Source organism: Drosophila erecta, unplaced genomic scaffold, assembly GCF_003286155.1.
Source record: "Drosophila erecta strain 14021-0224.00,06,07 unplaced genomic scaffold, DereRS2 tig00000000-arrow-pilon, whole genome shotgun sequence".
Classification (NCBI taxonomy): domain Eukaryota; kingdom Metazoa; phylum Arthropoda; class Insecta; order Diptera; family Drosophilidae; genus Drosophila; species Drosophila erecta.
This window is the reverse complement of record NW_020825194.1, coordinates 27,611,366-27,622,014: the sequence shown is the minus strand read 5'-3', so window position 1 is coordinate 27,622,014 and position 10,649 is coordinate 27,611,366. Positions and strand designations below refer to the sequence as shown.

Here is a 10,649-nt window from a genome sequence, read left to right as displayed (position 1 = left end):
ACGATAGTTGAGTGAGCTTATCGACTTTATTTGATTGTGAACGATGTATTACGGGTTTTCCGATATCTTCGGCATAATATAAAATAATTATTATCGTATTATCTTGCTAAATAGTTACATTCATTAATTTTGAGTTAAAACCGTATTACGGAATAGTTCGGTAAATTAAAACATGCTGAATTTCATCTGTAAATTCTAGGAATTTTTAAATTCTTTGTGAAATTTTTAATAATTCAGGGAATACCCAAAACGGTATTGCCGTTGAAACCGTACAAGCCATTTTTTTATTACAAATCGTTTTACTGTCTATAATACTATTGTGTTATTCACACACATTACTTACTTTAATGTATAACCAATTATGCTGTTATTACGGAGTAATTTAATTAAGTAAGCGAAAATTGTTCGGTGGATTCCGGCTATCAGACCCAGACTCCCACTGAACCGAATGTAGTCATTGCCATCTTTCGATAGTGTCATCCCTACTTTGCCAGCTCGGTTTTTATTTACTTTTCTGGGCGGTTAGTTTACTTGTAAAACAAATAATAATAAAATAAAAGAACAAACTTAATGTTCATTTTTTAGTTCAGTTATCCTAAGCCTCATAAACGACCATCTTCAGCTTTCAAAATCAAGACAGGAAAGTGAAAATCAGGACAGGGAAGTGCATCCAACCAGAGTCACAGAGGTTCTTATCACAAAAAAAAAAAAAAAAAACAACAAGTACATAGATAGCGCAACAAGGTGAGTAAACTAAAACTAAACAAAACAAACTGAGTTACTCACTCGCCTTCATCGATTGCAGTTGTTGGTCCGCCGAAACGGAATCTCGTTGCGCAGAGAAAGTCTCGAGAACTTTGAGGTCTGACGTGTCGCTCGCTTACGGACGATAAAAACCGGAGAACGGTACGGAAGTGGAGAAGAGATGTGTGGAAATCCAGCTGTGGGAAACGGGACGAGGGCGTTGATTCTGGTCGGGGGTTATGGGACCCGGCTGCGACCCCTGACCCTTAGCACGCCTAAGCCCCTGGTGGAGTTCGCCAATAAGCCGATTCTTCTCCACCAACTGGAGGCACTCGTCGATGCAGGATGTTGTCAGGTATACCCAGTTTCTAGACTAACGCTGCTTAAAAATTAATCCAAAACTGCCGCATTGTTTAGTTGAATGGAAATATGGCAAATCATACTACATATTTGTACAAAGGTTATTTAAAACTAGTATGGATGTGTGAAAACTGTTAATCTTGTACCATATGGTTTTCGTTTGGCATAATTATGGAAGACGGTTACATAATACGCTTAAAAGCAACTCAATTTGTCTACTTATTATTTTTTTTTTGAAATCATGGATTGTATGTGCCCAAATTGATGGATACTTTTTCCTTGCAGGTTATTTTAGCCGTCAGCTATCGGGCCGAACAAATGGAAAAGGAGCTAAAAGTCGAAGCCAAAAAACTGGGCGTGGAATTGATCTTCTCCCACGAGACGGAACCCCTGGGAACAGCTGGACCTCTAGCCCTAGCGAAAACTATTTTAGCAGCCAGTTCAGAGCCATTTTTCGTACTCAATTCTGACGTTATCTGCGATTTTCCTTTCAAGCAACTAGTGCAATTCCATCGTAATCACGGCAAAGAAGGCACAATTGTTGTCACTAAGGTCGAAGAACCATCAAAATACGGAGTTGTGCTGTACGATGAGAACGGCTGCATCAACAACTTTATTGAAAAGCCACAAGAGTTTGTTAGCAATAAGATAAATGCTGGCATTTACATCTTTAATCCTTCCGTGCTTGACCGGATCGAAGTTAAGCCCACATCAATAGAGAAGGAGGTATTTCCTGCAATGGCGCAGCAACAGGAGTTGTATGCAATGGATTTAACTGGATTCTGGATGGACATCGGACAACCAAAAGACTTTCTAACCGGTACGCCTGACTGAATACCTCGCTCGCTCAATCTAGATTGCCTAATTGGTCTTATCGCTTTGAAAGCAAACGCGGATGTCGTTGTTAATTGTGCTGTGACTTTTTACCTACCCGGCTTTGGGCTTTATCTATTTTTGAGTTTCCTGAAACTATAGCTAAATGTTTGATAGAGCGATTTCTGTTTAAATGAAGTGAGGCTCATTAGGCTGATAGTGGGCGCTAGGAGAAACCGAGCATAAGGGTGAATTGTTTAATGGGTTCGGTGAATACATGTACTGTGACGATAAAACATTTTGCGCGAATTAATATTGGGGATGCAATCTTATTTCTCTTTGTACGCTTGTAATTCCATAAGATCTAAGTAACTGAAACCAAATATGTGAACTATCTCAGCACTAGTCTGCCTCTTAAATGTTTATTTCATTTCACTGGAGTGTTGAAAGTGAAAGCCATTGAATGGGATTGAGAACTTTATCGCCTTACTTATTGCGGCATTCTATTCTATTTCATTTCAGGCATGTGTCTCTATCTAAGCTCGCTACGCCAGAAGCAATCCCCCAAGCTGTACACTGGCCCTGGCGTGGTGGGGAACGTGTTGGTGGATCCCACGGCCAAGATTGGCGAGGGTTGTCGCATAGGGCCAAATGTAACCATTGGACCGGACGTGGTTATCGAGGATGGCGTTTGCATTAAGCGCTCGACCATCCTCAAAGGCGCCATCGTTCACTCACACTCGTGGCTGGACTCCTGCATCGTCGGTTGGCGTTCTACTGTTGGCCGTTGGGTTCGCATCGAAGGCATCACCGTGCTAGGCGAGGATGTAATCGTGAAAGATGAGCTTTACATTAATGGAGGTCAAGTCTTGCCCCATAAAAGCATTGCGGCCAGTGTTCCAGAACCGCAGATCATAATGTGAGTCGGTGACCCAATTCATAAAGTGTAAATACAATCTATTTTTGTTCAGTTTTGTATAAAGTATAAAGTGTAAAGGTGCCTTTTGCTTTCATGCTCTCACCTACGATTTGCAATATTGACACTATGAAAAATATGAAAAACATTTCCAGCAGTTAGCGTTGCTAACTATTTATAAGCTATAACTCTTTGTCCTTCTCTGACGAAGGTGGAAAATCTGACTTATAGTCTAAGCGTAAACGAATCATTTGAACGTTTTTGTACTTTAATACGCGAAGCATTAGTTATACTCCTAAATTCTATACGTTAGTGAAATATATTACATACTTATTTAAAAAATGAAAAGATTGGTCTTTTATTGAAAACAGGAAGCAAACGGCAAGTTAAGATATAGTTGGCCTTTTTCTACTTTTTGATGTTTTTCCTAATGATTTGCTTTTATATTAAGTTAAAGAGGTTCTTCTGAAACTTACTTTCTCAAGACCAAGTTAGCGGTTATCTGAATCATTAAAAATTAGTTAAAGTATGATCAATGCTTTTTGGACTCAATGTTGTCTTGGCTAATTCGATTTACTTACTCTTCGATGAGTTCTTCGATTTTCGATTGGCGGTTGAGTTTTGGACTAAAGGTCACCTAGCAACCGTTTGGATTAATACCCAAGCAAAGCCGTTAGCTGTCTAGAAAAATGTTGAAGTCGCTAGCTCCGATCGAAGGAAACCGACAGCCCCAGCTGCAGTTGCTCTGGGAGGACAAGGAGGTCAAATTTGATGTACCCCAACTGTAAGTAAACGGATATTCAAGTGTTTTTTGGAGCATCAATTGATACATTCGTTTCAGACACAAAAATCTGCGGAGCGGCGAACGGGCACTCGATTACATTTACCACATCGAAGACAGCAAAGGAAATCCGGGGGACACGGGTCGTCTGATAGTAACCAATTTGCGGATTATATGGCACTCGCTGGTCCACAAGAAATACAATCTATGTAAGTGCTAGTAGTTCTGGTTACCCTGCAATGAACTTGACATTGAATTTCCCTAAGAAGCCATTGGATATGCTCGGATTGGCAACACCAACACTCGGATAGTTCATATGCACTCCAAAGCAAGGATAGCCAGTCAGGCGCTCTATATCCTGGCAATAAGCAATGAGACCCGCTTTGAATTCCTTTTCACCGACGTATCCGGGGAAACGTCGCGTCGCGATCAGCCGATCTTCGCCAGCGTGTTTGATGTCTATCAGTGAGATAAATAGGGATCAGTGTAATACAAAAATGTGTTTAAATTGATGTTTTCTCAGCCTATATCAACGTACTTATCTCTACCGCGACCTGAAACTGCGCGGCGCCATCGTTCAAGCGGGTCAGTTGGTTATTCTACCAGATGAACAGGTTTTTAGCCATGTGCAGGGTGTGTGGAATTTGTCCAGCGATCAGGGAAACCTGGGCAGCTTCGTGGTAACCAATATTCGACTGGTGTGGTTTGCAGATGCCAACGAGACCTTCAACATCAGTTTGCCATATTTACAAATTGAAAGTGTAATGTATCTAGACTGCGAAACGATACTAGTTTTGAAAATTCCTTATTAACTTACATGCAACTTCTCACGACAGCTTCGCGTTCGGGAGTCCAAGTACGGACCTGCGCTGGTAATCCAAACAGCGGAAACGGGAGGAGGATATGTGCTCGGATTCCGCGTCGATCCTGCCGAGCGTCTAAACGAGTTGTTCATGGAGCTCTGCTCGCTGCACGCAACTTATGGCGAGCAGGCCAACTTTGGCATCAATTACAATGCCCAAGACGCCCGGCGGCGGTTGGAAGCGGCCGCCGAGGAAGCTGCACAAGCCCCCCAGTTCGAGGTGGATAACTTTGAGGAGCTGGACGAGCGGCAGGAGCGGGAGATCAACACCAAGCTCAACAGCTACCTCGCCGAGGGCTGTTTGGGAAAGGTCCCCAGTCAGGGTGAAAGAGATCCGCTTTACTGCAAGGAACTGGGCTTTGCCATGGAGCCAATTAGGGATGGCTACAAATTACAAGACCTATGGAACGTTATGCCCACCAAAATGGAAACGATGGAATAAATAAAGTTCATTCGTTGTCATTGCAATAAAATAAGAAATTATGAATCAAGCGAGTATAACTAGGCTTGCGATTCCATTGCGATAGTATTTCAGTAAGAGCAAATCGAGAGTAGGCATATAAATTTTGATGAACCAGGAGGAGGACAGGTGTATCTGTTAGCCGATGTAACACGTTCAGTTCCATAAAATCTTTTAAACAATAAATTACCAATTGCATTAATTTGTAGTTATTTTATTGACGCATACAACTCGCTGTGTGTTTAAGTAATTTTGCTTTCGTTTGGAATCGCTTGAAATACTCCTTACTTAAGGGCGAATTTTTAAACATTTTGGAGTTCTGCAAATTTAAATTTCCAACTCTACTTCTTAATAATATAAAGGGTTTAAATTGGGGTTGAGTTTTTCGGTGTTGTCTGAGTCAAGCAATTCAATTTAAAGGGGTCTTGCTTGTCTTTTGCTTTGATTTATAAATTAGTTCATATCACAACACACAGTTGATTCGACCGGCATGTTTTTTATATATAGTTTTCAATATTTTTATGTCATTGCTGTTCTTACAGATAGATCGTATGTTTAGATAAAGTTAGAATTACATGTATGTATTTATACATGTATGTGTGAATTGATTACTTTGTCTCTGAGCCATAAATTGTAACAAACTTAACTAAAGTAGGAAAATTAATTGTAGTTGTGGCGTTTTTTATCATCTTGTTCTTTCCATACATTCTTACTAACCTGCCTCAAAGGCAAGCACATAAATTAAACGAACCGAAAAAGTTGTTTGTACATTCATTGGAAAAAAGGGTCAAAACTAACATATCAATATGTTGACAAACAGTTTTGGTTGAAACATTATTATCAGGAATGACTTAAATTAACTAGTTTCTTTATACATTTAATACTTTTTGCTTGATGAGGGTTAGACATAGGTTTCTAAAATTGGTTTTTCTTATATCATTTTGTATCATATTTATTCGTAGAAGATGCTTTTTGTTATATCAGTCTTGAAGACCAAGCCAGAATTCTGTAAAACCTGTACCCAAACAAATTAAAGTTGCTTGTTGAAACTCAAGTACTCATGCTTTCTCACGAATAATACAAAACGAGTTGAACTACATGTACTTTACATTATTAATGGCTTATCTTACATTTCCACCTACTTCAAATGAAATATGTAATACGTACACATAAACAGTAACTAGAACCGAAAGACTTAGAACTTAGCGAATCTCTTACGCGACTCTTTCCCAGTGTTGTTTTGTTTTTCTAGCTTTGCCATAGTGGCCCACGTTCCAATGAGCGAGCATCCAAGTTTTTTGGACCTTATTTGCTGGCGGAGATCTGCTGACGAGCCCTCTGACGTGTCATTGGCGGGGAAGGACGCGCAGACAATGCTGCGGAACCTCGACTGCGCTTGACGGCCTTTTCATTAGCTGCCTTACGCTTGGTTGCGGTTTTACGGATTGAATCTGCTAAGGTGGCGGATGTCGCTGTGAGAACAGAGGCGTTCTGCACAGAAACTACTCGACTACGTTTTGTAGCTTCACTTCTAGAAGATGCTTTGCGCTTGGTCGGAGTATTTATCGCTACTGGCGATTTGATTGGATCCGCTGGCGTAAAAGCCGTTATCGATTCTCCACGACTGCGCTTGGATCCTCCACGTGCTGCCGGCACTATGCGCTTGGCAGGAGCTTTGTCTTCAGTTCCTCCGTCTGCTGAAGTGGTTAATTCCGTATCCAGCGCCTTGCGTCGTCTTTTGGCCGTGAGCATGGGAGCGCGACGACGACGCTTTGGCTTTGTAATGGCCTCTGCAGAGCCTGAGGTGTGTGTGTTGAGGGAGCGGGATCTGCTCCTGGTGGTGGTGGTGGTTGCGTTAATAGCGGTGTTGGTGGTTTCTATATAGGGCATCGGAACGAAGGCCGAGCCCTCCATTGTTGGCAATGTCAAGTTGCTATGCGAAGAAAACATTCATTAGACATATGTACATTTTAACATTCAAATGACCGGACACTTACCTGAGCTTTGGCTTGCGGACCTCCTCATCTTCTTCGTCTGCCTCATCTTCTTCGCTGTCTGGACTTGCAGTTGGTACAAATTTTGGTTTCTTCATTTCAAAGCCGCGGAATTTGTGGCTATCAACGATACAACACGTAAGTAAAATGTTTTGTTTTAATCTCGGTAATTTTCGGTCATTTCTGATAATCTTTTTTATATATTACATGTGGCGGAATAACCATTTAGGTATAATGATTTGGCTTGGCCTCGGTATGCAAATGTTAGTTTAAAACTTAAATATAATTAAAAAAGTACGGACGCATCAGGATCGTACAGAGTGATAGTGCCAAGTTTTTTGACAAAGAAGATTAAATCTCAAATCTTAAGCAGTCCAGACTAAAAACCACTCAAGAGATGAACCATGTTGTTGGATATGCGAAATAAATCAAGATCGTAAACAAGCAAATCTTAACTAGGACAATCCAGAGGTCTGCAAAAACTCAAAAATCCAAAACCATCAAGTCAATGGGGTGAATATGTAGAGAAATTGGTTTACTTATTGGTGAGTCCGATGACTTGCCCGCCTCAGATTTATTTGTATAACTTTGGTGTGGCAAAATGCACATTTTATACTACGGAACTTCTTGGATTCGAATATCGAAGAGTACTCACATTTTAATTGGCGTTATGGGCATGGGCCGAATGGGCTTAAAGAGACACAGGTCCATAAGAAGACTGTCGGTGCTGGGATTCCGTTTGCGAGCGGCGGCGGATCGATGAAGTGCCGTGGGAGCTACCGTGTATGTGCGCAGAAAGGCGGCTGTGGGCACTTGACTGGGCAAAGGAAGCACCTGTGACGAAGACACCTGACTGGTCAGGGCATGGTGGTGGCTTCTCGAGCTGCCAGGGATAAATGAGGTCGTGCTGCCAATGCTGCTGCAGCCCATCAGACCGCCAGCGCCGCTAAGCTTCCGCTTTAGGCTGTGGTCCACAATCTTGGGCGCAGGAGCTGTAGCTGGGGCCACAGGCGTAGGAGCAGACATGACCAGGGCCTTCTGAACGGTGTCCTTAATGAACTCGGTTCCTCGATGCAAGCGCACAGACAGGGTCTTCATCAGGGCACTAGCGGCACTGGGACGCGATGCGGCTGCCGTGGGCGTTCCCACTCCGCCGGAGCCCACGTTGCTGGAGCCGGATCCGGCATTGCTGGCCAGCTTTCCGGCGTCGTAGGCCGGCAGACCGGCTGCGGCCAGCAGCATTACGGGATCGGAATCGGTATGTGGCCGTATTTCTGTCCCGCTAGCCTAGTGTCCCTCAACTTCTCCGGTTGGATGCACTGCCTCCAGCGCCGGGAAGTGGTGATGGCTCATCAGCGATCGCACCTTACATCTACGCACTCATCGCTGCCGGGTTTCCAGCCGAAGTCTCGAGCAAAAACTAGATTTCTTTTTGTTTTCCCCGTCGCCACAACACTCGTCGTACTACTACTACACGCACTCGCCCACTACTACAACCACACACACACACGCCCGCACTCTCGCACACACACACTATAGTAGCTCCATTGTGTGCCGGTGGAAAGGACGAACGACTCGTTTTTGTCCTGGCTGGCTATGCTTGGGCCTCCTGGCCTCTTCGCTCCTCCGCTTGTGTATCGGTCCTCGGGCCTGTGAATCTGCCAGGCGGGCGGCAATGCTTTTTCGCGAATTTGTTTTACGATTAGATTTTACGCTTTTTTCATTCACAAGCAGCTGTGGCCAATCGATGTTTCGATACGTGGGGCCAGTCGCGGTATCGATAGGCGTGCCTGTATTTTTAGAGTTACCAGAGGGCGCTAGGAAAATAACGAAATGAATGTTTACTTATGTTTTATGCGACAGATGTGTGCTTTCGATTACTTTCATTAAAGCTTTTGTCCGCAAAATTGTAATTCAAATAATAGAGGGAAAGCTCGCAAATACAATTTTTTAACTGAAATCATGCTGAATTTACCGAATGGAATCGACTCAAATTCAATTTCAATGGCAACCTTTTAATTCTACTGTGTTTCCACTACACGTAGAAGAAATCGCACAGTTTTACTTTTACTTATTGCAAACAAGATTACAACGAAGCGAACTTTTTAAGGGCGGAGTTAGTAGCATTTAAGAAATATATTCCATCACTATGGTGACTTTTCTTGTCTTACGTGAAACTCCGAAGCAGTTCTCTTGCAAGTTGCATTTCCCGGAATTAATCTAGATGTGCCCTGAAAAAGGTATTCCGCATAGCGAAATTGGAAAGTCCAATATAATCTATTCCATGTCTTTGGTAAAAGTGCACTAAGGTGGTTAGCAGTGTAAGTCTGTAACCGCTTCGTGGAACGCTTCTACATGTGTTCCAATAGAAGTATTCCGGAACACTTCTACCAAAGAGTTCCACCGGATCACATGAAACAGGTTTCCCTTTGAAACTCATTGTGTATATTTTGATTGTCTCAAATAGATTTAGGATTAATATCCGTTAGCGTAGGCAAATTATTAAAATAAAAAATAAATATTAATAAATAATAATAAATATTATGATTTTTGTAATGATCCAAAACATACATATAAATATTATAGCTAGCGCTTGGAGAAAGGCGTACATATTTTAAGATTAGTATCCGTTGACGTACGTAAATAAATACTCCTGTGATGAACAATATCATTAAATATTATAGCCAAAGCTCGGAGAAAGGCATGGAAAACACTGAACTAACTTAATTAGCACAAACTATAAGCAGTAAAGCCGCTTAAATCGCTGCCACTGCCTCGTGGGGCACGTTAAAGCCTGTACTAAAATATAAATTGAATGGCCGAATTGCTTTTCTGCTACTGTGCGGCATTTGCGGTAGAAATTGAAGATAGGAGCATCGCCGTATTGGGTTTATGGCAACGAAATAATTGCAGCGGCGCATGCGGCGCTGAGTTTTTCTGTTGAAAGAAAAAATTAAATTAAACAAAATTAAGAGCCTTAAAAACGTTCCTTGCTGGATGTCCTTCATGTATTATTTGTAAGTTTCGACATTTAAGGATCTGAAAGGTTTTTTTAAGAACCAGTTAATGTTTTTGCAATTAAACTTATTTTATTATTATTATTTATGTTATTTATTAAAATAAAACTTGGCATGGGCTTTAAAATTTGCAATTTCGAATACATTTTCCATTGCCACCTTCTACGGTCAGGATGCGATGCTCTTCAGTGGCCACAGATGCTGTGGCAAAAGTGTTTCGCTCTGTTCTTTCGCCTAAGAACCTTTTAAAAATAGTGTTTTTCAGCTCATTATCAGGGGCAAAGGGGGATGCTTGTTAATATTTATAAATATTTGACGAACCGTTATGGGATTTAACCAAAACTGCGTCCTTTCTTTTAGTACTGTAAAATATACTTTTAATAATTAAATACAAATAATTATAGAAATATACCCATATGTGTGTAGAACGACTCTGATCAGGAACGAAATGTGATCATATTACGATCTCTTACGTCACTCGTTCGTTGTAATTGAGCTTACACTGCCCGAATTAGTCGGGCGTTTTGCTAGGAAGTTGAAATCTTTGCCTCCCCGTTGAAATCGCCCAGTGCACCAAATATCAGAGTATTCACAGCTTCTGCCCTTCAACCCGAGACCTCCTCTCCAGTAGTTGTATGTGCTGCCTGCCAGTTTCGAGTCAGGTCCTTGCCGCAATGACTCGGCTGGAGGTCACCTCGTCGT

At 41.9% G+C, this 10,649-nt stretch overlaps 3 protein-coding genes and 1 long non-coding RNA gene across 7 annotated transcripts; 3 read left to right on the top strand and 1 right to left on the bottom strand.

Annotated features, from left to right (window-relative positions):
* The first annotated feature begins 422 nt into the window (after nt 1-422).
* Nucleotides 423-3,181, top strand: LOC6552095 (mannose-1-phosphate guanyltransferase beta). 3 transcript variants are annotated; one of them, XM_026976227.1, is made up of 5 exons: nt 423-521; nt 586-744; nt 806-1,099; nt 1,390-1,924; nt 2,440-3,181. In XM_026976227.1, the coding sequence occupies exons 3-5, from the start codon at nt 926-928 to the stop codon at nt 2,838-2,840; spliced, it is 1,110 nt and encodes a 369-aa protein (XP_026832028.1). In that variant the 5' UTR covers nt 423-521; nt 586-744; nt 806-925; the 3' UTR covers nt 2,841-3,181. The 3 variants fall into 3 exon arrangements, with proteins under 3 accessions (XP_026832028.1, XP_001978865.1, XP_026832029.1); XM_026976228.1 differs by having other exon boundaries at nt 455-521; nt 591-744; XM_001978829.3 differs by having other exon boundaries at nt 439-744.
* A 233-nt stretch (nt 3,182-3,414) lies between these two features.
* Nucleotides 3,415-5,096, top strand: LOC6552096 (Bardet-Biedl syndrome 5 protein homolog). Of its 2 annotated transcripts, XM_001978830.3 has the most exons (5): nt 3,415-3,617; nt 3,675-3,823; nt 3,884-4,079; nt 4,138-4,375; nt 4,451-5,096. In XM_001978830.3, the coding sequence occupies exons 1-5, from the start codon at nt 3,523-3,525 to the stop codon at nt 4,916-4,918; spliced, it is 1,146 nt and encodes a 381-aa protein (XP_001978866.1). In that variant the 5' UTR covers nt 3,415-3,522; the 3' UTR covers nt 4,919-5,096. The 2 variants fall into 2 exon arrangements, with proteins under 2 accessions (XP_001978866.1, XP_026832027.1); XM_026976226.1 differs by lacking the exon at nt 3,415-3,617 and having other exon boundaries at nt 3,807-3,823; nt 3,881-4,079.
* Nucleotides 5,097-5,134: 38 nt separating this feature from the next.
* Nucleotides 5,135-8,743, bottom strand: LOC6552097. Its single transcript, XM_001978831.3, has 3 exons — nt 7,586-8,743; nt 6,934-7,050; nt 5,135-6,869 (listed from the first exon to the last, which is right to left on the bottom strand). Exons 1-3 carry the CDS (start codon nt 8,170-8,172, stop codon nt 6,242-6,244), a joined length of 1,332 nt encoding a protein of 443 aa, XP_001978867.1. The 5' UTR covers nt 8,173-8,743; the 3' UTR covers nt 5,135-6,241.
* LOC113563761 lies at nt 7,028-7,299 on the top strand. The gene is made up of 2 exons (XR_003407620.1): nt 7,028-7,068; nt 7,160-7,299. It is a non-coding gene; the product is annotated as an uncharacterized LOC113563761 (long non-coding RNA).
* Nucleotides 8,744-10,649: the final 1,906 nt, after the last annotated feature.